Below are 25,990 nucleotides of genomic sequence, written 5' to 3' on the forward strand. Positions count from 1 at the left end.
CTTATTTATGACAACTGATATTTTTCTTGGATTCCTCTCTCCGAGAGGTGTAGGATTGATCTAAAAATCATCTGATTCTGACATGTACAAATGAAGTTATGAATTTATTTTGATTATGGTCAAATTGTCAAGGTCGGCCAGCAAACTTATGTAGGCTCAGAAGCCCAACAGTCACATCTATTCATCCTCAATGTTGCATATAAATAGAAGGTGACTTAGCCTCATTTGGACACACTCATCTTCACACTTCTCTCTCTCTCCTCATTGATGGGGTACGGACTTCTGGACCTCTCTCTCTCCACACATCCAAAATTTCAAGAGCGCAGCATATCAGGAGACCGAAATTTCAAGAGAGTGAAATTTCAGAAGGCCGAAATTTCAGGAGAGTAAAATTTCAGGAGACCGAATTTCTGGACAGTTCAACCAAGCGTTGACCAGCATGCGTTGACTTCCTTTGACTGTGTTTTTATGAGGGCTATCTCTATTTGGGCAGGCTGCATTTCTAGGCACAGAAATCAAGGCTAAACGTTGACCGTTGACCAACGTTGACTGCAGCTAGGGCTAACCACAGGTGGGCTGTTTGACGAGATTTTGATTGGGCTGAATCACTATTTTGAGGGTTGTTTTATCTTGCTGTTTGGAGGCCGAAGTTGACTAAAGTTAACGGATTTGCTGAGGGTCAAATCTTCCCTATTGACCAGCGTTGACTTTTCTAGTTAGGGCTCTTTTGCTGCTGTTGTAAATTATCAGATTTGTAAATTGTACTATCTCTCTCTACTGAACTATTGAAGACTAAAAGAAGATTTGATCAAGGGTTTCCCCACATTGGGGTTTGTCCCTGGCTGGTGCCACATCTTGTGTCCTCTTGTCTTGGCTTGTCTTCTATTGTTTATGTTTATGTTTATCTACATATTACTATCATGCTAAGATACCGGATCCGGCAGAGGCAGGTGGAGAACCGCCGGATCCACGGATCTGAACCGGATCCGGATCCGGATTCGGCAAAATACGTTGAAAAATACGTTTTTTTTAAATCGCGGTTTTTTTGAAACGGCTCGCCTTTACCGGATACGGATCCCGCCGGTGACGCCGGAAGCGGTGGATAGGTGGCCGAAAAGTTAAAAAGCGAATCGTTTTTTAGGTTTTGTGGTCCCGCACGCGGTGTTTTTTAGGTTTATTATAACCCTTCTTTTGTCCGACTCGACTGTCATTCCTGCACAAACTGTTTCGTTCCGACCGCCGGCCCCTCCTGCACAGTAATTTTTGGTTGATTCGTTCCGACTCCGGCCCCACTGCACGCGGTGTTCACTGTTAACTCAGTCGGGCAGAGTGTTCACGCCGGTTCCCCTGCACGCGGTGGCGGTGTTCACTGTTCAGACAGTCGGGTTTACAGCTTAACAGGTATTCTTCTGCGCGTGTTTATTGTTACAGTGATTTAATATTTATATTGTTTAATATTTGTGTTTATTATATATATATGTTATATGTATAATGTTATATGTTTATTATAATATTTATGTTAAATATTTATTATATATATATATGTTATATCATTATATGTTATATATGTTATTAATAATTATATTTACGGTCATATAAACAGTTATATATGTTATACGTATCAGTGTGTCTATTATTTAATATTTATATTATTTAATAATTAATATTTATGTTTATAACTTTAAATTAATATAACTTTATAACTTTATGTTTATAACTTTATAACTTTATATTAATATAACTTTATAACTTTATGTTATACGTATCAGTGTGTCTATTATTTAATATTTATATTATTTAATAATTAATATTTATGTTTATAACTTTATATTAATATGTTATATTAATATAGCATAGTGATAATAATAACAGTTATATTAAAATTTAATATTTAATATATGTTATTTAAATTTTTTAAATGTATTTAAATTTTAAATTTAATTTTTTTTAATGTTTTAATTTTTAATTGTTTATAAATAATATTAATATATTATAATTTGATTTTTAAATGCAGTTGCAAGTAACTCTAGAGTCTATACCATTATCATAATGGAACCATCACAAGATTCACAACATGAGCATGGTGAAGGGGAAATCATCAAAACAGATCCAAAATCTCCTCTGTGGCAGTATGTGGAGATTATTGGAAAAAATCCCGGAGGTGGTTCATTTAAATGGAAGTGCAATGAATGCCAAGATATAAAAAATGGCTCATATACTAGAGTGAAGGCCCATCTCACCGGTCAAACTAACACAGGGGTGCAAGTATGCACCGGGCCAAAAGATGCAAATGGCAAACCTGGCCAAGGTTTGAGTCCTGGAAAAATGAAATTCTATGCATCTTTGCAAGAAGCTGCTGATAGGAAACTTGCTAAGGGAAAACACCCTGTGCAAAGTTCTACAACTAGGGCTCCATTGCCATCTAGGCCTGTTGCTACATCTAATAAAAGGGCCACTCTAGGCCCTCTTGAAGCGTGTTTCAATAATCAAGGTAGAGACATCGCTGATGAACATGTAGCTCGTTGCATCTATGCAAATGGGCTAGCATTCAATTTGGTGCGTTCCCCTTACTGGCAACAAATTATTAAGGCAGTTAATGAAGCGCCAAAGGGGTACAAAAGCCCTGGATATGAAAAGGTCCGCACTACCTTGTTGGCATCAGAAAGGCAATCCGTGGATAGACAGCTACAGGCAATCCGGGATACATGGGCAGAAACAGGGGTGTCCATCATTTCTGATGGATGGAGAGACCAAAGAAACCGCCCATTAATTAATGTTGTTGCAGTATGCCCCCAAGGGGCAATGTTTTTGAAGGCTGTTGATTGCAGTGGAATAGAGAAAGATGCATCTTTCATATCCACAATTCTTATTGATGCAATAGAAAGTGTGGGGCCACATAATGTTGTCCAAGTCATTACGGACAACGCACAGGTTTGTAAAGCTGCAGGTTTGATTGTGGAGGGTCGATATGACCACATCTTTTGGACTCCATGTGCAGTCCATTCATTGAACCTGATGCTTGCCAAGATTGGTGAGATTGAATGGATTAATGAAATATATGTAGCATCAAAAGAAATCCAAATGTTCATAACAAATCATTCAATGTCCCAAGCCATTTATCGGGGTTTTGCAAAGTTGGAGCTACTGAAGGTAATTTTTTTAATCAATACTATTTGTATTAGAAATAATGAAATTCTTATTTTTAATTACAAATTTATATATGGTTTCTCATTTGAGATTTGGCCTTTTGAAACTTATAGGTTGCTCAAACTCGTTTTGCCTCCCACACTCTTGTCATAAAGAGACTTGTGGAGGTGAGACAAGCACTACAAGCAATGGTCATTGACCCTCTTTGGGAATCATGGAGGACTTCCACTTCTGATAGAGGGCAAAAAATCAAGTCCATCATTCTTGATGATGCATGGTGGGACAAGGTTCAATATCTTCTACGGTTCACTGAACCAATCTTGACCTTGATCAGGGCATTTGATACAGATACACCTTGCTTGGGGGAAGTTTATGAAAACATTGATAGTATGTTGGAGAGGATAAGGGAAATTATCAGGGCAAGTGAAAATGACCCTCATGAAACATTCTATGATTTAGTGAAGGACATAGTTACAGAAAGGTGGAACAAAATGACCACGCCATTACACCTTCTGGCATATGCATTGCACCCTAAATACTATCATTCTAAAACTTTGTCTTTACCTGGTAGAGCAGCACCAAACAAAGATTCTGAAGTGGTACAAGGATACAAGACAGCCTTGAAGAAAATTTATAGAGATATGGGAGTTGCAATGGAAGTCCGCCAAGAATTTGGAGGGTTTGTACAGTCTACTGGTAGCTTTTCAGATCCAGTAGCTATGGATGATCGAGGACATCTTGATCCTATTACTTGGTGGGGCTTCCATGGTGGGGATAGCATTCATCTGTCTACTCTAGCCACTAGGTTGTTATCACAAGTTGCTAGTTCCTCATCAGCTGAGAGGAATTGGAGTACATATGGCTTCATCCATTCAGTGAAGCGAAACAGGTTGGGAGCGGCAAAGGCTGAGGACCTTGTTTATGTTCATTCCAACCTCCGTCTTCTATCACATGTTGAACCAGAGTATAAAAAAGGTCCGAGCAGGATGTGGGATGTGGAGCCTGAGATCTCTGACTTGAACCTGACACTGAATGCCATGACTCACCTCAACCTACTTGAGGATATTGTTCCACCACCAGTTCAGCCTACTGATGCAACTTCCTACATTCCAGGACCCCCATCATCTATTCATGATGTAGAGTTGCAATATGCAGAAGATATAGATCCATTTGAGGATATGTAAATGTATTTACTATTATCATTCATGATATTATGAATCATGATCCTTAGACCTTTTTGTTACTTTGTATGAGGGACGATGCACCATTTCAATGTTTTAACTTTTAAGTTTTAATCTTCATATTTATGATTTTATGATTTATCATTCAATGTTCTAAAAATGTTTGATGGTTTCATGGAATATTTGATTTTTTAGCTTTAAGGTGTTTTTTAAAAGTTTAAATATATATATATATATATATATATATATTGATTGTACGTGACGTATCCTTGCCGTATCCGGATCTTAGATTTTCAAAAAACTAGCGGATCCGGATCCGGATCCGTATCCGTATCCGTATCCGAATCCTGGTAACTTAGCTATCATGTTGATGTGATTGCTAATCTGAATATTGATATTGGGCTAATAAAGAAATTGAAGTAAAATTTCTCTAAAGCTTAGAACATACCATTGTTGCCTAAAATTAACATGTATTTCTTCTTGCTCAGTGCTTGTTTCTGCATATAATTTTAAGTAGTGAAGGTTGCAGTGTATTGGTTTCGATATTTACTGTAGAACACAGTAAATAATTTGTTCAGTTATTTAACAAATAGAAGAAACTTAATCAGTTGCTGCAATAGTGATTCGGGTGGATTCTCGAATTTTCACAGCAATTTGAAGCTTGAATTAACTAAAGCCCAAAGTCTCTACCATTAATACAATGATTAGGCTTGAGTTAACCATTTAGGTATTACCCCTCAACAAGGAGTTTTCATTAATCAAAAATGAGAGGCAAGACCACTGAGGTAATGGGTGGCTTGCCTAGTAGTTGCCTCTATGTTCTCACCAATTGTAGTTGGGAAGTTTTACACCTAATGAGAATTTGAGCAGTAAAAATAGACATAAATGACAGTTTAATAGAAAACTCATGTATATGTTAGCTCCCATAGATGATTACACTTAGATCTCAGCTTCATCAAACTCTTCATTAGGGAAAAAAATATTTTAAACTACACCCGTGGTGGGCATTGAGAACGAGTTTCAAATCTAGGTATGAAGGATATGGTGTAAGGACTATGATCCAGTGTCCTAAGAGTGGAATGGTGCCAAATGTAATGGATTACCAATATGCCCTATGTTTTTTACACTGTAAACAATAGCCTCTCACTTTTCTTTGTTTATAAAATGAATTTGCAGCACCAACATGGCATTGTTCACTAGTGATGAAGACAGACTATTAAGTCATCCACCAAGGTTCCATTTTATTGTTGTCTACTCCACCTGAATGGCATGAGGTCATAAAGGATGAGGCTGGATACAAGTCCTAGATAATTTTGGAAGAATAGCTACCCCTCAGAGTTGGCACCTAAGCCAAGAAAAGTCTGCTCTATATAGTGCAACCCCTAAGGGCATGTTTCTCAAAGCACTTCCAACAAAATGAAAAAACAACTAAAAAGGTAAGGGTTTCCTGCACTTCAAGAAATGAATAGAAATAGTAATTTTCTCCCTTTCCTTATTCATGGATGTCACCTTATCTCTCTTAAAAAAAAAAAACATTACTTGGGGTTATTCACCAAATTATCAGACCGAGAACCTCTAGAGTTTCTGTCAACGTAAGAACTCTCTAAAAGCAGTATGTAGCATACTTTCTCAAATCCTTTCTAAATAAATACTTAACCAAGTAGCAAAACAATTATGATTTGAACAATAACCAACCAAGGAAAGCTGAGGCCATACATTTTAATTAAACAAATCTTGAGTTTTCAATAAATGGCACGTATGAACCTGATTCCTACCATTGTTTAGCACAGAATGACTTGTCTCCAGTGAAAAGCATCCACATTTAGTCACTGTGACTTCAATAACAACACTATCCAGAATTGCACGCATTTAGATTGAGTAAATTGGGAATCAACATACCGGTCAAGACGTAGCTTGCCATATTTTCCGTTAATGTACTCTTCAACTCTTTTCTCGCTCATCTTGATTGGTCTTACAAATCTGTAGATTAATATACATTTCAATGTCAAGGGACAAACTAAGTTACCTCTAAAATAGGACTGAATGAAAATTTCTCTGACTGATTGTAAATTGCAATCTAATCATTTCTATTGAAACAAAGACAGCATTTACCTGAAAAGGATAGACACAGACAAGAATGGAATTTTTAAAGAAGTTATGCATTCATGGGTGAGTTCTGAAATTTTAAATGTCTAAGGTACATGAAGGATTCAATGATTATCCTGTCAATCTCAGACTTGTAGATTTTCCGCAGGAATGCAGATAGGAGAAAAAGAGCACTCTGTACGTTGCAAAGAATATACTTTTAATATTTTATAGAGAACCGTTCTGGAAAGTTTTTTTTTGACAAAGTTAAAATTTGTTCAATAAATGTCCTGAACGAAGGTACGAATCATGACAGTCTCTGAAGTCTCTTACATGTGATCAGGCTGCTAGTAGATGTCTAGAATAAGTACTAGATGGATCTAATTACCAGGGGGCATATTTTCTCTTTTTTGAAATGCTGTTATATTACTTCATGAAACCAATAAGTACATCGTATGTTGGAGAGTTACATCACACAAATGGGGGTAACGGGAAATTCCCACCCTTAAAACAAAAAGAAAAGCATATGTTCCTGCACACCAAGAGAAAGAGACTCAACACCAGTCAGGCAGATACTTTCCTGTTTAGCTGGGAGACTAGAGGCCATATTATGTGAACAAAATTTGCTTTGATAATTAGCTTCTAACCTCAAAAACTAGGTGTTTTATTCAATCCTCGTTTGCTCATTAATGAAGTATATGCTACATTGTCAAAATAATAAATCTACATATAGAATATTTTTAGTATGCTATATCAATTATTCGTATGCCATATCAATTATGATTCATGACTGTTACCGCAAAATCTAATAGGCCTAGTGCAAAGCTTCACTAGGCAACCCAGGTCTTATAGCAACAAGAGATCAGCCACCATTGTCACCTCAGTGGCTTCTCTCCATCGGTTTAGCGGTGGATATTATCCCCACAAGCAAGGCTTCCCTAAAAACATCACCAACAAGATATTCAACTAAAGAGGGCTCAAGGATATTCCAAGGTCTAATAATTGAAGAAAAAGATATTGCCAAGCCTTGAAAGGTTGAGATAAGAGTTGCCTAGAGTTCATGTACACTTTTCTAATACCTTTATAATTTAGAAGAAGGTTACTCTAAGTTAAAGCTTTTATGATATGCAGATTTAGGATATACAATGGCATATAGCAGCTTGGTAAAATAACCCGAGTGGTATAATCAACAAAGGAGCAAAGGCTCTGAAGGAGGCAAGCTAGGGTTAAGTAAACGATGGTTTTTAATGGCCGAAAATGCATATGACAGCAATTAAAGTCAATATGTCAGCCCTAATTTTGGGGTGAAGACATGCAATTAATGCTAGATTTTGCCTTCTCATATTTATTAAGTGCAATCCATTTCAATATGGAAACAACAAATGGACAGTAAATTGCTATTAAATACAAGTTTAAGCTAACCCTAACCCTAACCCTCGTTACCATAAATTTTGAGAGAAAAATAATAAATTTAAATGACCACAACAAGCTAGTCTAGTGCCTTCTCTCAATTGGGCAATGGAGTTAATGATGGTGAGGTCAAAGATAGAGGAATCCGAATGAGGTGGGTGGAGGACTAAGAAGCCTCTCCTAGAAACACTAACAAATTTCTTTATGTGGAGATTTAAGATAAAAGGAGGCATATACAAAGTTCCTTTGATGGATTCTTCAAAGACTAATTTTGCAAAGCATAAAGAAACAGGGTTTCATAGAAGATATTGCACTTTTTAATATGGCACAAGAAAACCAGAAATTTGCATGCAAAATGGAAGAAATCTAGTAATAAACTTACACCATTCAATCAAGAATAACCTCATCAATCCAAGACAAGTCTCCTCATGGAAGAATATCCCTCCCAAGACAATTCACTCCACCAAGATCACATTGCATCCAACGGAAAAGAGCAAGAGAGATAGTGTGCACTTCTGAAGAGAGAGAGAAGCGATGTGAAGTGTGATGATTCAAAATGAAAGTGACTCCCCTCTATTATATGAGGGTAACCAAGTCACTTCTCATTAATTTACAAGTAAATGCCCTAAAAGTTTACTCGAGCACTCAACTAGGCCTAAAGGTTGTTGAAATTCCAATGCAAGGGAGAATTTCTTAACATGATAATTACATGTGAAGTTATTTAGTGTTCTTCTTTATTTTTCCTTTCTTAGTCATCAAACAATTACCATTCAAAATGAGAAAATAGAGATCATAGTGCACAAAAGACAAGAGACAACAGAAATTAGGCTCCAAGCCAAGACAAAACACCACGAGGGGGAAAACCCAAAAACAATCCTTCTCTTATAAAATTAGATCAAAATGAGATATCCAAGACTCAAAACTGCCACCAAAAGCTCCAAGCCCAACCCTCCTCCAAGTCACCTCCGAAGTCAAAAGTCAACATAAGTCAAACTAGTCTTCCTAAAATTCAACGCTTGAAATTTCGGGCCTATTACCCACCATTTTGTGAGTGATATCCCTAGCAGAAATTTTTTCTCCAAGATGGTCCGTAGTCGGTAGCTAGCAGCCCCTTGTAGCGACCAACTAACTCGTTGTGCCACTTCTCGCCACCTGAGCCAACCATGTGGTCCATCGTATGTTTTAAGGTAGGCCTCCCGAGCCTAAAGGTATGCATTGTCATTTGGTAATTGAGTATTGTAGTTTGTTTATCATGGACACTTATAGGCATGGATTAATGGGGGGATTCGGCGGAAAGAATGGGCTAGGTTTGTGCTCTTGTCCCCAAGACCCCCTTTTGGATGTTAACCTTGGATCTAGTCTTGTGGGATCTCTCTTACTAACCCTTCGGCTTTAGGGATGGTATTACATGGGAAACCCTGATTTTGGTTGCGTGGTCCCGCTCCCTCATCCATATATATTACTGCCTTTCCACTCATTATAACCCCTTTCGTCATTTCTCCACCTAGGTCCACCTTCCTCCACTGGGTCCACATAGAGTCATCCTTCCCCTCCCCCTTGCCCACACCTTGCGTCAGGCCTGGATTGATGCCCCAGAGGTTGATTCAGTTGAAAAGAAAGTAAAAGCATAATTGGCCACACTCAACAGGAAATGTACCACAAAATGCCACAAAGATGGCCTGGACAAACACATTTAGCACGTGGGCAAAAGCCAATACATGAGCTCTACCCCATCATCATGGCCATCACCTTGGTTCCTATAGGCCCTAGATGAGCCTCCTTCATCATATAGGAAACCATGATTGTCCCAAGTTCCAACCCCTGGTGGGCAATGAACCACCCTACCTTAAAAGGGGGTATCCACTGCTATAACTCACACATCATGCTCTTACCACTTGAGCCCCAAGCAGTTTATTAAAGAAAAATCATAAAAGGCATATAAAAAATGGTGGAAAAATCAAGGTCGGGGCACCTCATGTACAACGATTGCTCCCTCCTATACATTATATACCCAAGTGTCGGCTTCCCTTTCACTAGCTACCCTTGTACCCCAATATGTGGCCCAGGGTTGTCCCTTTTCATTCCCCACTCCACTCATCTCTTTACCACATGCCACCACCTTTTGAAGGATGTACCTTGGGCATATTATCCCTTTCAGAAGTAGAAACCACTTAATAGGATACTTGGTTAACCCCATTTGGAGCTTGGAGACATTAGCACATGCCAAAGCCCATTATGGAAGGGCAGGCCATTATTAAGTCCATGGATCCCTAGAGATGTTTAGAGATTGCTCGAGGTTCACCTATTGGATGAGGAAGATGCACCTAGTTCACCTTTGCCTAGCCTGCCCCATAGTTGTACCATGCACTTGGAATATGACCCAGGACTTGTATGTTGATGTGGCATCACTTACACCATCATCTAAGCCCTTACAGATGGTCTACATGCATCTTCGACTTACTTGGAGACCTATGAGATCACTTGTGTGCCCTCATAGCCATTGAGAGCACTACAAGTTTGGAAGTCCAACTCATCATTTTGGCACTAATGGACCTCATCGGGTCTCTTAAAGAGCCCAACGACATGCATTATTGATTATTCAACCTCTTGGGAGGCTTATTATTTTATTTATGAGCTAGTTTGGTGAGCTTGTCACCAATAGATAGTTATTTGCACATTATTTTAGTTGATGGGCTAATGTAGGCTCAAATTAGGTAATTCGACTCCTAATGAGTGTATAAATAGGAGAGACATGAATTCATTTGTATCATCACTTTGGATTGGATCATTCTCTCTCTTGAGAATTTCGCATTTCTTTCTTGGAGGATGAATTGGAGCATGGATGAATTTTGATGTTTGGATTGGATTTTCATATCTTGGAGCTTCTTTATTGGCAAATGTATTTATGGTTGGATATATTCTCTTACATGTAAGTACGATATTGATGCTTTTTTTCTTTTACTTTGTCACATACATTGATCATGGGATTTTTGCTATTTTAGGGCTAATTGTTGCATGCATTTATTGCTTCATTGTGGAATAATGTTTCTATATAGTATATCTCTATGTATGGGCCATGTTTGTTGAACGAATTGTCTTAGAGATCGAAGTTATCTTGATAAGCAATCTTCATTTGCAAGCGAAGTATAAATGCTTTAAGGTCACTTTCTTTTTTGCCCTAACATAGGACGAAGTTGCCCCTAGAGCCTCCTTGAGCTAGAAACAAGATCCTTCTTCATAATTCTTCCCGACTCCATGTCCCAAAAAGGAATTAGGCACCGATCCACCATAAGGTGATCACCTTAAAACCTTTTCCTTCACCTTTTTCCCCTCTTTTCTAGGTCTAGCCACGTTGGGCCACCTAGGGCATCACTTTCTCGACAAAGTAGCTATAGAAAAAGTTCGATCTTCTAGACTCTACTGCATTAATGTGTCCTCAATTTCTCCTCCAAATTTGAAGAAATTCCGACGGTGGGATTGTGAGATACCCCAAGCCCTAGCTCTCAGATCAAACTTTCCCTGTGTTCCCTAGGCTAGTACCTCATAGGATCAATTTGACACCCCTAAGTGAAAAGTCTTGTTTTGATCCTTTCCCCTTCCTTGCTTGGGTTAAGATCACCACTAGTTGCTAAACTCCCTCACCTTAACCTAGGTTGGGTCCACTTAGTCCCGTTTGGTCCCATACCTTTGAAAGGTTAATTCTTCAAGAACCACTTGGGAAACCAAGTTCAATAAGGATTATAGCAATTGGGACACTCCTTTACAAGGCATATTCCTTAAACCTAACCCTTGAATCCTCAACTCCTCCTAGAAAGCATAGTACCTTGCTTGAAGAGCAAGCAAGCTCCATTCTTAACCTCCTTCTAGGAAAATGATCATTAAGGTCACTTCACATCCATTTGTTGATTCATACTTCACAAGTGACTTTCCATATACCGGATCTCCTCCCATCAGTGAAAGTCTATAAAGAGGAGGGAGTCTTAGCTAAGGTGACAGTGGGCTAAGTCTCCATTGTTGCCTTTGATCTAGCTATTGTCCCTTTAGGAGTCCCTTTTAGACCCCCTGCTAGTTTGAGGGGTAACATTTTGGCGTTGTTGTCGGGGACACGAGATGTGTGTTTTGTTTCCCATACGACATATTGACATATCATTATTGGCGACTCCATTGGAAGAACGAAGCCCTGGTTCTTCATTGAGCTTCAAAGTCAATGCTTGTAGGGTGAAGCAAGCATTTGTTAAGGCAATTTTAGTTCACTCTGGCGACTCCCATGAATAAAGATCAATGGCTTCTAAAAAGCTTCATGAGTGGTTTCCTGGTTTGGATATCACATGGGTTCCAAGATACCCAAATGGCCTAGATTGGAAATTTCTGCAAAATATGCCATAATTCAAGGGTGATCCATCCACAGCAATGGACCACATAGAAAAACTTATGAAGCATGCTTCCGAAGTTAATGTGGTCCATCTAGACAACCTCATGGAGTTATTTATTGCTTCTATTGAATACAAGCACCGAGGTTGGCTCGACTCGTGTGAGCTTGAAAGCATTTCATCATTTATCAAGTTGCTCAACAAATTCATAGAGTATAAGGGACCCAAATTCCAATCTAATGAAGTTGCTTGTGAAAGCCTAGAGGAAGCCCTCCGAAGGGAAGGTCTCATTAGTCAAGATGAAGAAGTTGGAGATAACCTTGAGGATCTTAGTGATGAGCAAGAAGATGAGTCCTCATTAGGTCCACATAATGAACAAGAAAGCACAGGTGCTGGAAGGATGATTTTATGGAAAATGAAATTGAGACCAACCTTACCTTTCTCAAGGATATTACTCCCGATGGCTCCTCTTTTGAGAACCTTGAGAAAGTTGATCCCATTAGCCCCTTGGAAGATGATATTGAAGAATTATTTCCGCATTGAAAGGGAGAAATGGGAAGTTTTTGGGCCTCAATTTGATTATGCTCACATTTATGATATCGACAAAGAAGATGAGGCTAAGATTGGTTTTCCCTTTATCATGGGCATTACTTGCGATGACATATCCATCAATACCCTTGGGAAGGAGAGTTATTATTTTCCCTTGCATGAAGAGGGTCAGTTGAAAGTAATTGATTCTCCTTTTAATGAAAACCCAATGTTTGATGTGTATAATGAGGAAAGCAATGAGGTTCCTACCTACCCACCTTATGATTATATACTCAAATCACTTGAGCCTTTAGATTATAATTTTGGGGAAGGAAAACCCGTTGAATATGACACTTCACCCTTCCCTTTGCCTTTCCCTCTTGTTCATCATCTTGAGTCTTCCTCAAGTGAGTCCCTCATCCCTTTTGGTATGACCTTAAGTGACCATGACCCTTTTCCCCCTTCTGAATATGTTGTCAAGGAAGAACCCTTCATTGAATATACTTTATCCCCTTTGACTCATCCTCAAGATTATGATCACTCCAAGACCTTCCCTCCCCAATGTGACCATCACCATGGGCGACCTATTTGTTGCACTCCTCCTATCCCTCACCCTTCGTTCCCCTCTCATCATAACCTTGTGGCATCTACAAAGCATAATATTATAAGAAATGATTGTGATAGGGAGTTCTGGAGAGTGATCTTTCATTCCATCATTGTGTACTTAGAGGGAAAGCCCTGCACTTCTAGATCGACCTATTCTCCTTCTCTTAGGGCTTCCTTTTACATCAAATGGAGATCATGTTTTCCCACCTCCCACCCACTTCACCCTCCATGTGATTGTGTCCACATTCGCTTTGGGTTTTGTTTCATGAGTAATCATACTGGCAGGCATATGTATAGTGACATGATGATATGTTGGTTGCACTAGCTTTATGATTACACTTAGTATTGCTCTTACTATATGCATGTAGAGTAGGATGCATTGCATGTTGATTTTTGCATTAGAAGTAACATCATTTGATATTTCTCATAATAGATTAGTTGCATTTAGATTAAAGCTTGCATATTTTATTTTTCTGTTGATTTTATGGCCTAACACTAAGCATGGGTGATCATAAGACACCGTGAAAAACATGTTGCCCCGTGGGTTCAATCATTGATATGTGCAGTTAACAGGTCTACAGTAACCAAGAGATTGTTGGAATTCTCATGACCTCCCGTTCGAGTAGCTTCATCCAGCTCTTCTAGAGATCACGTCCTAGTTGGAGCCAAATGTTACCCACCATTTTGTGGGTGATATCCCTAGGAGAAAAAAATTCTCCAAGATGGTCCTCAGTCGGTAGCCAGCAACCCCTTACAGCCACCAACTAGCTCGTTGTGCCACTTCTCCGCCACCTGAGCCAACCATGTGGTCCCTCACCCATCTGGCATGATCGTATGTTTGAAGGTGAGCCTACCGAACCTAAAGGTATGCCTTGTCATTGGGTAATTGAGGGTTGTAGTTAGCTTATCATGGACACTTCTGGGAATGGATTAATGGGGGGATTCGACGGAAAGAATGGGCTAGGTCTATGCTCTTGTCCCCTAGACCCCCTTTTGGATGATAACCTTGGATTCTAGTCCCGTGGGATCTCTTTTACTGACCCTTCGGCTTTAGGGATGGTATTACATGGGAAACTCTGAGTTTGGTTAGTGGTTCCATTCCCTCATCCATATATATTACTCCCCTTCCAGTCATTATAACCCCTTTCAACATTTCTCCCACATGGGTCCACATTCCTCCACTGGGACCACATAGGGCCAGCTTTCCCCTCCCTCTTGCCCACACCCTAGGTCAGGCCTGGAATGATGCCCCAGAGGTTGATGCAACTGAAAAAAAAAAAAAAAGAGTAAAATCATAATTGGCCACACTCAATAGGGAATGTACCACAAAATGAAAAATATGGCTTGGACAAACACATTTAGCACATGGGCAGAAGCCAATACATGAGCTCCACCCCATCATCATGGCCATCACCCTGGTTCCTACCAGCCCTAGATGAGCCTCCATCATATAGGAACCTATGATTGTCCCAACCCCTGGTGGGCAATGAACTGCCCTACCTTAAAAGGGGGTATCCACTGCTATAACTCACACATCATGCTCTTACCCCTTGAGCCCCGACCAGTTTATTAAAGAAAAATCATAAAAGGCAAAAGTCATATAAAGAAGGGTGGAAAAATAAAGGTCGGAGCACCTCATGTACCATGTTTGCTCCCTCCTATACATTATATACCCAAGTGTGGGCTTCCCTTTTACTAGCTATCCTTGTACCCCAGCATGTGGCCCGGGGTTGTCCCTTTTCATTCCCTAATCCATTCATCTCTTTACCACATGCCACCACCTTTTGAAGGATGTACCTTGGGCATATTATCCCCTTTAGAAGTAGAAACCACTTAATATGATACTTGGTTAACCCCATTTGGAGCTTGGAGACATTAGCACATGCCAAAGCCCATTATGGAAGGGCAAGCCATTATGAAGTCCCCACTTGTGGTCCATCATTTGTAAGCTCTTTTACTCTATTTCCTTAATGACTTGTTGTACTAGAAGGCTAGGAGACGCATTGGATCTTATGTAGGATTGAAGGTGGTCTCCATCTTGGGTTTGATCTCCCTATACGGGGTCCTAACCCTCCAAAGGGCTACATTTGCACATGTAGGGTCTGTGTTGAGAGCCATGGGCCTCCACAGCAGTAAACAACACTCCATGGATCCCCAGAGATGTTTAGAGATTGCTCAAGATTCACCTATTGGACGAGAAAGATGCACCTAGTTCACCTTTGCTCAGCATGCTCCACAGTTATACCATGCACTTCGCAGATGACCCAAGACTTGTATGCTGATGTGGCATCACTTACACCATCATCTAAGCCCTTACAGATGGTCTACAGGCATCTTCGACTTACTTGGAGACCCATGAGGTCACTTGTGTGCCCTCACAGCCATTGGGAGCACCATAGGTTTATTACGTGGAGAATAAGGGGCTTGTTGAGAAATCTAGGGCAATTTAAGAATTTGATTTCTCTTAATTATGATCACTGCTTGTGATATTCTTTTCTTATATTCTGCTTCTTATTATTAACATGTGTTATTATCATCAACCAGCTATCAAAACAAGAAGATCAACAATGCATGAGTACACAAGATATTGGCACCAAGCCAGGGCAAAAACCTCTCCAAATCGTGAGAGGAAAAACCCTTCGAACTCTTTCTTATAGAATCTTTATTGATGAATTCCAAGACCCAAACTTTGACTCAAGAACACCTTCAGAAATCAAATGACAATACCTCCAAAATGTACCCAAACAATTATTTCTTGTTGCAACTTCAAATAGCACAGTAGGTCTGCAGCAACACTATGACAGTCCGCAAATGTAATCAAGGACAGGCTCACCTAGCCTTCCTATGTCTTCGCTTTCCTTGGAGATTGATCTCACATATCATGACCCTTTGCCTTGAGCTTGGAACGAGCCTTCTTGATGCCGAGAGAGTGACTGTCCTAGAACAACGAGGATAGATCTGTCAGCTTCAGCATACAGTCCACACGTGTGAGGAGGTTAGGGCTATTCTAACCCTTCTATGACCTCGTTCTCCTTGCAAACTTCTTCTAGATAGCTTGCTCCTCCCAAGTGCTGCAAGATCGAGCCTTTAACCCAACAACGTGCCCATGCAAAATGATGCCCTAGCTCGAATCTGATTGCCGCGTGTAGGAACAAACTTCTTAAGTGATTTCGGATGAGGGAACAGACTTCCTCTTGTACTGCGGCTTCTTCTCTTCGACCTTTTCTCTTCGTATATCCTTCCTTGAGAGAATGAGATAGATGTGTGTTGGAGGAGGTATCAACGCTACCTTTATATAGGCTTGTGTTCTCATCTCCTAGGCCGACATGATCCCTTGACTAGGCCGACATGATAGGAGGCTTCTAGACTGTCCAAATAAATAATTTCCAGCGGCTTCTTTGCATCAATTCGGTGGGTACATTTTGGAGTATTTCATTGATGATCTTGAAGGACTTTTTGACTTACAACAATTACATTCATAAGTGTAACAATACATGATTGCCTTCATTTTACATGACTCAACCTAGGGCTCTCAATGGTAGCCACAACTAGACCAAGAAACTTCTTGAGCATGAAACCTATGTCTCAAGCAAAAATTTAAAAATTTTCTTGATAAAAAATTACATCATTACAAGATTTGTCATTATGAAGACCAAACCTAGTTACACTATTTTCAACAAGGCCAACCCCTTGTCCATTATTTTTGGAAGTTCAACCATCATTTTGGCCAACAACATGCATTATTGATTATTCGACCTCTTGGGAGGCTTATTATTTTATCTATGAGCTAGTTTGGTGGGCTTGTCACCAAAAGATAGTTATTTGCACATTATGTTAGTTGTTGGGCTAATGTAGGCTCAAATTAGGTAATTTGAACTCCTAATAAGTGTATAAATAGGAGAGACATGAATTCATTTGTATCATCACTTTGGATTGGATCATTCTCTCTCTTGAGAATTTCGCATTTCTTTCTTGGAGGATGAATTGGAGCATGGATGAATTTTGATGTTTGGATTGGATTTTCTTATCTTGGAGCTTCTTTATTGGCAAATGTATTTATGGTTGGATATATTCTCTTACATGTAAGTATGATATTGATGCCTTTTTTTTTCTTTTACTTTGTCACATACATTGATCATGGGATTTTCGTTATTTCAGGGCTAATTGCTACATCATTCACTGCTTCATTGTGGAATTATGTTTCTATATAATAGCATATTTCTATGTATGGGCCATGTTTGTTGAACAAATTGTCCTAGAGATCGAAGTTATCTTGATAAGCCATCTTCATTTGCAAGCGAAGTATAAACGCTTTAAGGTAACTTTCTTTTTTGCCCTAACATTGGACGAAGTTGCCCTTACAACCTCCTTGAGCTAGAAACGAGATCTTTCTTCATAATTCTTCCTGACTCCATGTCCCCAAAAGGAATTAGGCACTAATCCACCATAAGGTGATCACCTTAAAACCTTTTCCTTCACCTTTTTTTTCCCTCTTTTCTAGGTCTAGCCACGCTGGGCCACCTAGGGCATCGCTTTCTCGACAAAGTAGCCATAGAAAAAGTTCGATCTCCTAGCCTCTACTGCGTTGGTGTGTCCTCAAGATCTCCTCCAAATTTGAAGAAATTCCAACAGTGGGATTGTGAGATACCTCAAAGCCCTAGCTCTCAGATCAAACTTTGCCCTGATGTTCCCTAGACTAGTACCTCATAGGATCAATTTGACACCTCTAAGTGAAAACTCTTGTTTTGATCATTTCCCCTTCCTTGTCTGGTTTAAGCTCATCATTGTCTACTAAACTCCCTCCACTTAACGTAGGTTGGATCCACTTGGTCCCGTGTGGTCCCATACCTTTGAAAAGTTAATTCTTCAAGAACCACTTGAGAAACCAAGTTCAATAAGGATTTGAGCAATTGCGAAACTCCTTTACAAGGCATATTCCGTAAACCTAACCCTTGTAGCCTCGCCTCCTAGAAAGCTTAGTACCTTACTTTAAGAGCAGACAAGCTCCATCCTTAACCTCCTTCTACGAAAAGGATCATTAAGGTCACTTCACATCCATTTGTTAATTCATCCTTAACAAGTGACTTTCCATATACTGGGTCTCCTCTCATCGGTGAAAGTCCGTAAAGAGTAGGGAGTTTTTGCTGAGGTGACAGTGGACTAAGTCTCCATTGTTGCCCTTGATCTAGCAGTTGTCCCTTTAAGAGTCCCTTTTAGGCCCCCTACTAGTTTGAGCGGTAACAGGGCCTACAATAGTCACAGAAAATTTTGGTTATTTTCCTTCTTCATCCTACAAATAGTCTCCTTCTTCGTCTTTTTGTCCATTAATTAGGTGCAGAAGATATGTATGATGATCATGAGTGAATGTCCTTCAAAGTGATCAAATTGTCTCTCTCTCTCTCTCTCTCTCTCTCTCTCTCTCTCTCTCCATATATATATGTCCAGGAGGTCCAATAGGTGGCTCTTGGAAGCCCAAGCCTACTTGTTCACAAGGAGGGTCGACTTGTACATCTTGGTGGACTTTGACTCAATAAAAATTCAAAAATATTTTTCTTACAAATGTCCAAATGGGACATTACTCAAGTACATTTTCTTTGACTCAAAATAATTTCTTTTTCTCTTATAAGCATGAAGAACATGCTTTGACCAAAAATAAATAATAATAATAATAATAATAATAAATATGTCAATGATAAAAATTACATTTTATTACATTAGGAAGACTGACACAAGTTACATTCTTCAACACTCCCTCTCAACTAGGGACGTATTCATAATGACAAATCAGGATACTCTCAAGTTGAAATATTCCTATAAGAAAGCATGTGGATGGATAAGCATGAATGATGATTTGCATCATCATAGTCATCATGTTGGCTTTAAGGGGTCCTGACCCAGGTTCAGAGTTAGTTGTGCCAAACAAAACCCACACTACTGGCCCTTTCGGCATCAATCCGCAGTGCGCGGACTAAAGTCTCACCCAAAGCAGTATGGGGAGATGCTGGAACCAAGTTTCTGCATCCAGATATCAGTGTGATGTCATTTTATGCCCTAGATCTGCCTCCGTGCAAATCTATAAGCCCTTAGGGCTCTGTACTGCATGTTCCTTCGAACGGCCTTTAAACCTTCACGAAGGTCTACAACTGGCTTTTGCAAACCCTAAACAAACAAATTAACTACTTACGCGCACCTTAAATTACTCTTTGATCAGTATGTGTTCATATCTACCCAAGTGTTCAATAAACCTAACAGAAAGTGTTATGATCTTCGTGTAATCACTTAACATTAATTGTGTTCAGTTAATAAGACAGATCCAGTAAATTCGCGCATCAATACATCATTATTTCATAAAGACATTATTCATTACAGCATATATCGCAATCATAAATAACAGAAGTACAGAGATAAAACACAGGAATTTCTACAACAGTCTTCTTTATTGATCTTCAGTATAAGTTTACAGACTCAAAACTTCCCTACGCACTTAGCTGCAAGGGTTCGCACACTCAGCTGCGGACACTACTCTAGGCCTTTGCGCACTCAGCTGCAGAGCCTTTTCCCCCTCTAAGACTTACTTTCCTACGCTAACTCTCTAGACTCCTTCCGTCGTACCCATAGACAAAGACATAGATCTGCCTTAGACTCTCTAAGACACACCTATTTAGACCATGGGTAAATCTTCCAAAACCGACTCAAGTTTACATAAACGAGGGTAAAAACCCTTTTTGACTTCTAACTAACTACGCACTCCACATCCACAATTTGTGGAGACTTTGCATTTTTTTATATCAAAACTTGGGCTTTTGCCCCAAAGCTGACCTAGGGGACCCCATCCCAACAAGTCCCCAACACAAAGGTCGTGACTCGCTCTCGAGTCACTCGGCTGGCGCAATGATGTTGCTGCGAAGATCCCCTAGCTCCACCTGCACAACTGCTACTTCAGCGCGCTTTGCCTGGCTGCCTGGTTCACTTGTTCGACCAGCTGCTCTGTGGGTGGTACTTTGTCAACTCGCTTGATCTTCTGCTCTGTGAGCTGCAAGTTTGTCAGCTTTTCCTGAATGTTAGTGGAGACTTGGTAGGCTTCTTCCAACCAAGGATCCAACCTGGCCTTAAGCATTGCCTCTTTTTTCTGTGTTGCTTCCACTTAAGCGAGGAGATGCTTCCCTTCCTGCAACTTGGTGAGGCGTTGTACTATAGCAATGGTGTGCGTCGTCGCCCTAACCTCATCGTACTGCTTTTGGAGCTCGCAGACCTCTGTACTCAATATCTGCAAGTTGGGATCTTCCTGCAGGGTTGTCACCACTTCCATGGCCTATTCGAACAAAGTTGTGCAGTCAACGACCGCGGCATCCACAGTAGCTATCCCTTCCTTGATGGCAGCTCTGCGTTGTTCCCTGACCTCAAAAACTCTAAGGGTGCAAAGTCTTCTCTACTGGACTGGCACACGTAATTTATAGGAGAATTCGAATTGAAATCCGACTGTTCCCCCCAAAATCCCTCCATTAATGCCGATTTGGCGGCAGATCTCCAAAGATTTCAACCTTAAATGCCGCCCACCCACTCCTCTTAACCGTCTTTGGGCTGTCAAATCATGAACAATGACTCTAACGGTCACTTTCTGGCTGTGCTGCACGGTATCTCCATCCATAGCGCAGCTCCCTTCGCGTGACTTTTGGTACTGTGACATCAATTTTTTTCACGCAGCCCCCCTGTCGCATAGTCCCCAAAATCGGGCAGTGTAGTTTATAGTCTTGTGCTCCCTTGCAGCTGCCTGGAGCACTAAGACTGTCTGGCCGTCATATAGTCATTGAGCCAGATCTCCTGCATACGGCTTCAATCGACTTCCATTCACTTTTCCCGGAAAAGGTTCTCCGTTCAGCTTTGTGAGCTGAACCGCGCCCCCATCTGTGATTTCTTTGATGACATATGGCCCCAACCAGTGCATCTGAAACTTTCCCGGAAACTTAGCAAATTTACTGTCATATAATAATACCAAATCATTTACCTTGAACATGCGTAGTTTGATGTGTCGATCGTGCCATGCTTTTTCGCGTTCTTTCTATACTTGCTGATGAAATCTAGCCAAGAATCTGTCATCTTCGAGCTCCATCAGCTGTGCGAGCCGCTCTTCCAAGGCTCCGTGGTCCGCCATCCCTGTGAAAGTTGTTATGCGCAGACTAGGCACGATATATTCCATAGGCATCATAGCTTCTACGCCATAGACCAATCGAAAAGGTGTCTGACCTGTTAGCTTTTTGCAAGTAGTCCTATACGCCCACTACAAGTACGCGTACGTCCCAATCATTTCGTTGTGCGTTGCAAATCTTTGTTAGCGCATTCTCCAAGATCTTATTGAAGGCCTCAACTGTTCCATTAACTTGAGGATGATATGGTGTACTTTTCTAATGATATACCTGGAACTCTTTCGTCAGCGCGCTGATCATTTCATTGAGGAAGTGCGTACCGCGATCACTCATCAATAATTTTGCACAGCCAAACCTGGTTAACACGTACTCAAACAAGAATTTAGCCGTTGTGGCTCCTGTACAATCCTTCACAGGTTGTGCCTCCGCCCATCTGTTTAGGTATTCCGTCGCGGTGATGATATAGCGCGCACCTGTTTTTTTGCCTGGGGGCTGGATTGGTCCTACAAAGTCAATTGCCCATTTCTCAAATGGTTGTAACGACCCCTGAGGGTTCAGAGGCAACTCATCCCTTCGCACTAGTCTGCCAGTTCTCTGACATGCATCACATGCCCTACAATATGCTTTAGAATCCTTATGCAGTGTAGGCCACCACAACCCAGCGCGCAAAATCTTCTATGTCGTTGCACTTCCTGCATAATGTCCTCCCGTAGCTCCCCCATGAGCTTCAGCGAGGATGTTGTTTCGTTCAAAATCAGGTACATACTGTCGGAGTATCTCGTCTGAACCCATCTTATATAAATGTCCTGCAATTACGGAGAAATTTGTTGCGCGCACTACTAACTCTTTCTTCTGCTGACTGGTGTATCCTTCTGGAGTCGTTCCTGTAGTCAAAAAGTGGATAATATCTGCAAAATGGTTATCCGCTACGCGCACCACGAAGAGCTGCGCGTCAGGCAGCCCTTCCTCCAAATTAGTAGGCTCCTCCCCTGTTTCAATTCGCGACAAATGGTCAGGTCCTGCATTCAACCTTCCTGGCTTCACAATTACCTCAAAGTCATATTCTTGAAATAGCAACAACCATCTGCATATCTTCCCCCCCAACACAAGCTTATTGACTAGGTACTTCAAGGCGGAGTGGTCTGTGTACATCTTGAAATGTCTGCCCAATAGATAGTGTCTGAACTTTTGGAGCGCGTATGCCATAGCCAATCCTTCGCACTCTGTCATTGAGTAGTTTTTCTCAGCCTTTGACAACTTTCTACTCGCAAATGCTATAGGATGATCCATCTCTCCTTCACCAGCCTGTATCAGCACTGCCCCCAATGCAATACACGAGGCATCAACGTGCACGTGGAATTCCTTCTTCCAATCCGGGAAGACCAAGATCGGCGTGGTGACCATCTTTCTTTTAATACATCCAGACTACGTTGACATTCTTCATCCCAACAGAATGTAGCGTCCTTCTTTAATAGCTTCTCCATAGGCGCGGTAATCTGGGCATAAGCCTTGATGAACTTTCTATAATACCCAGTATGGCCCAGCATTGCGCACAGCTACTTGACACTCATTAGGGCCTCCAAGTTGACTATTACCGCGATCTTGGCAGGATCCACCATTAGTCCTTGCTTGCACACCACATGCCCCAGCAAAATTCCAAAGGGGACACAGAATAAGCACTTCTTTAGGTTCAACACGATCTGATACCTTTGGCATGTATCCAACATTAAGCGTAGACTGGCTACATGGCGCTTTACTAACCCAAACACTGTCCAGTCATCAAAATATACCTCCAAGAATTTGTGAATAAACTCCTTGAACGCCGCGATGACTACGCGAGAGAATATCGTCGGCACATTCTTGAGTCCAAACGGCATCACAGTATACTGGAAACAACCCCATTCTGTCGCAAAGGTTGTTTTGCTCCTATCCTCTAGCGCGATCTTAATCTGATGGTATCCAGAACCCATCAATGAATGAGTAGGCCTCTTGTCCTCCAACATTATCCAGGACCTCATTAGTAAACGGCGTTGGGAAAGGATCATGGACGCAAGCATCATTAAGCTTTCTTAGATCTACGCAAATCCTTATCTCTCCTTTTTGCTTCTTTTCATGAACCACCATCGGCCTCACCCAGTCAGATTCTTCAACTGGTTCGATGATGCCTGCTTCTAGCATCTTATCCAACTCTAAGGGAACCTTTTCCTTGTATTTGGCATTAAGGCGATATGGCCTCTGCTTAATAGGCTTCGCATATGGTTTCAAAGTTATTTTCATTACACCCAAATCGCCTATAATGCCCTTCAAGTCCGAAAATTTTGTAGGAAACAGATCCTGATATTCGTGGAGCAATTCAGCAACCTTATCCACTGTGGCATCATCCCAATAATCTCCAATCTTTGCAAATTTAGGCTCCGCTTCAGTACCAATATTCACTTGCGTAGCCTTTAATGGCGCAGTGATGTTTGGGTTCTCTATCTGCCGACCTTCAACTTCGCAGTGGCCTTCCGCTTCTGGGATATTGATTTTTCTTGAATCCTCATCCTCCCCTTCAGCAGTCATATTATAGCATTCCAGTGCATGGCACAACTAGGTGCTCCAATCTGGTTAAACCAATTCCAAAGGGTCCTGCGGAATTCTAAAGATCGTTGACTTAACCTCCTGCAGAGCTTCATCAATGCTTTCGAACCCATCTTCAAAACTGAAGGTCATCAAAAAGCCTTCCCTTAAGATATCCCACTCTGCAGTGTCGTGGCATAGCTCCGTTTCCAGGTACCAATTCATAGGGATTATATCTAGAGTGTGATAGAATAAGTGCACCCACTCTGGCTGCGGCTCCGTTCCATAAACTTTAGTCCATTTTGCTAAATGATCACGCGGATCATTCCTCCCATCGTATTTCTCAGTCAGCCGAACTTTTGGGCAACCAAATCGCAACCTCATCATTCTCCTATAATCGCACCATTCATCAAAGTTGTCTTTGTGCGTACCCCACCACCGTGCGGACGTAGCGCGCAGTGCCAAATCCAGCACTTGAAAGCGATGATCCTCCAGGACTTCTCTTTCAAAAGCATCCAAAAACTTATCTACATTAGTCAAACCATCGTAATAAGGTAAATTTCTTACCTCCGATGACACACAGCGCAGCGATTTAGTCATCATGTTGCATAGTGTAGATACTTCATGCAACCTGTTCTGCCAGTGCTCCAATTCTTCATCTGAATCCGATGTACAAGAGCTTTCGCGGTCCCATGCAATCCGTCCATCAGCTGTTGGATTAATCCAGTCTTGGTCTCACGCTGAAATTTTATAGATCTAATCCAAATCGTCATCACTGTCCTCGTAGTCGTGGACCGGTTCGGTATAGCACGGTCCTTCTACAGGGTCCAATGATACTCAACGCATAGTGATTTCCTTTCAAACGACATGGTCCGCTTTTTCAAATTAATTATCCCATTCATATCAATAGCCCAATCAATTCCAAGGAGCGCGGGGTATGGATTGTTGTTATCAACAATTTCTATCCCTTCAAAATCAGCCAGCGCGCTTGCACCTTCTATATCTACGGTAACTCCATGCAGACATCCCATGGGTATAATCTTCTGTTGCTTCGCCATCCTCAACTGAATCGGAGACCACTGCAGCGCAGGCCTCCCCATTCTCTCCCATGTTTGCTTAGGCAAAACGTTCGCATCAGATCCCAAATCCAAAATAACCTAGTCCATCTCATAGTCTCCTATTTGTGCAGTGAGCCTCATCTCACGCCCTGTTCTTGCCTTATGTTTACCGATTTTTCAGACTACACAGTGTCCCTCAGGAGCATTCTCCTTACCAGCACACTTGTTTATCAATTCTTGTAGCCCTTTCACAGCCTTGCTATCGCGCAGTAGTTTCATACAAGTCTCCAAGAAGGTGGTAAGCACAGAGGGGTCAACCTCTGTAGGCGCGCTGGTTTCTGGCAATTTGTCCTGACTTCCTAAGGTAGAGGCCTCAGCGAAGCTTTTCTTCGCCTCCATAAACGTTTCCTTCGCGCGCTCTAGATCAAACCCAATCTCCTTTTTCGGGGCCTTACGGACCCATCCATCCTCTTCAGGTCGTTTTCCCTTATCGTCACCAGTCATGATCTCGCTTCTCAGCACGATATTCACATTTGGATCCTCTTCGCAGGGCTCGGCCCTCATCATCTGTAAGTTCTGGGTAGGATGTTGAGGTTGCGCCTTCTTCTCCTGCATCTTAGCTATCAACACAAGGCATTCTTCGATTGTGTGGTCAAACTGAGTGCAGTATTGACATGACGGGCGCCTTTGATTCGTACACTCTCGTGCGTAGTGCCCTGGTGTTCCGCAATTATAACAAATGACCTGTCCACGACCTCTACCAGGTCCTCATCCTCGACCTCATCCGCGTCCCTGATATCCTCTGCGCGCTCTTCTAGCGCCCTGATCCGAAGACCGAGTTTTTGGTTGCATTTGATACGTAGGTGTCCTTTCCATCATCAATTCGTAGCTACGGCAGTGGC

General features: G+C 41.2%; 1 protein-coding gene across 1 annotated transcript in view; it reads right to left on the reverse strand.

Moving 5' to 3' along the window:
* LOC149192782 (putative exonuclease domain-containing protein At3g15140) overlaps nucleotides 1–25,990 on the reverse strand; it is a 184,920-nt gene that overhangs the window by 111,946 nt on the left and 46,984 nt on the right. Inside the window, exon 3 of the mRNA XM_089404714.1 lies at nucleotides 6,228–6,308. Coding sequence (XP_089260840.1) covers nucleotides 6,228–6,308 — 81 coding nt within the window. The remainder of the gene's footprint in view (nucleotides 1–6,227; nucleotides 6,309–25,990) is intronic.

This window comes from Pinus tabuliformis, chromosome 2_2, assembly GCF_031772625.1.
Source record: "Pinus tabuliformis cultivar Carrire ecotype Pingquan chromosome 2_2, CPIR1, whole genome shotgun sequence".
In the NCBI taxonomy this organism is placed as follows: Eukaryota; Viridiplantae; Streptophyta; class Pinopsida; order Pinales; family Pinaceae; genus Pinus; species Pinus tabuliformis.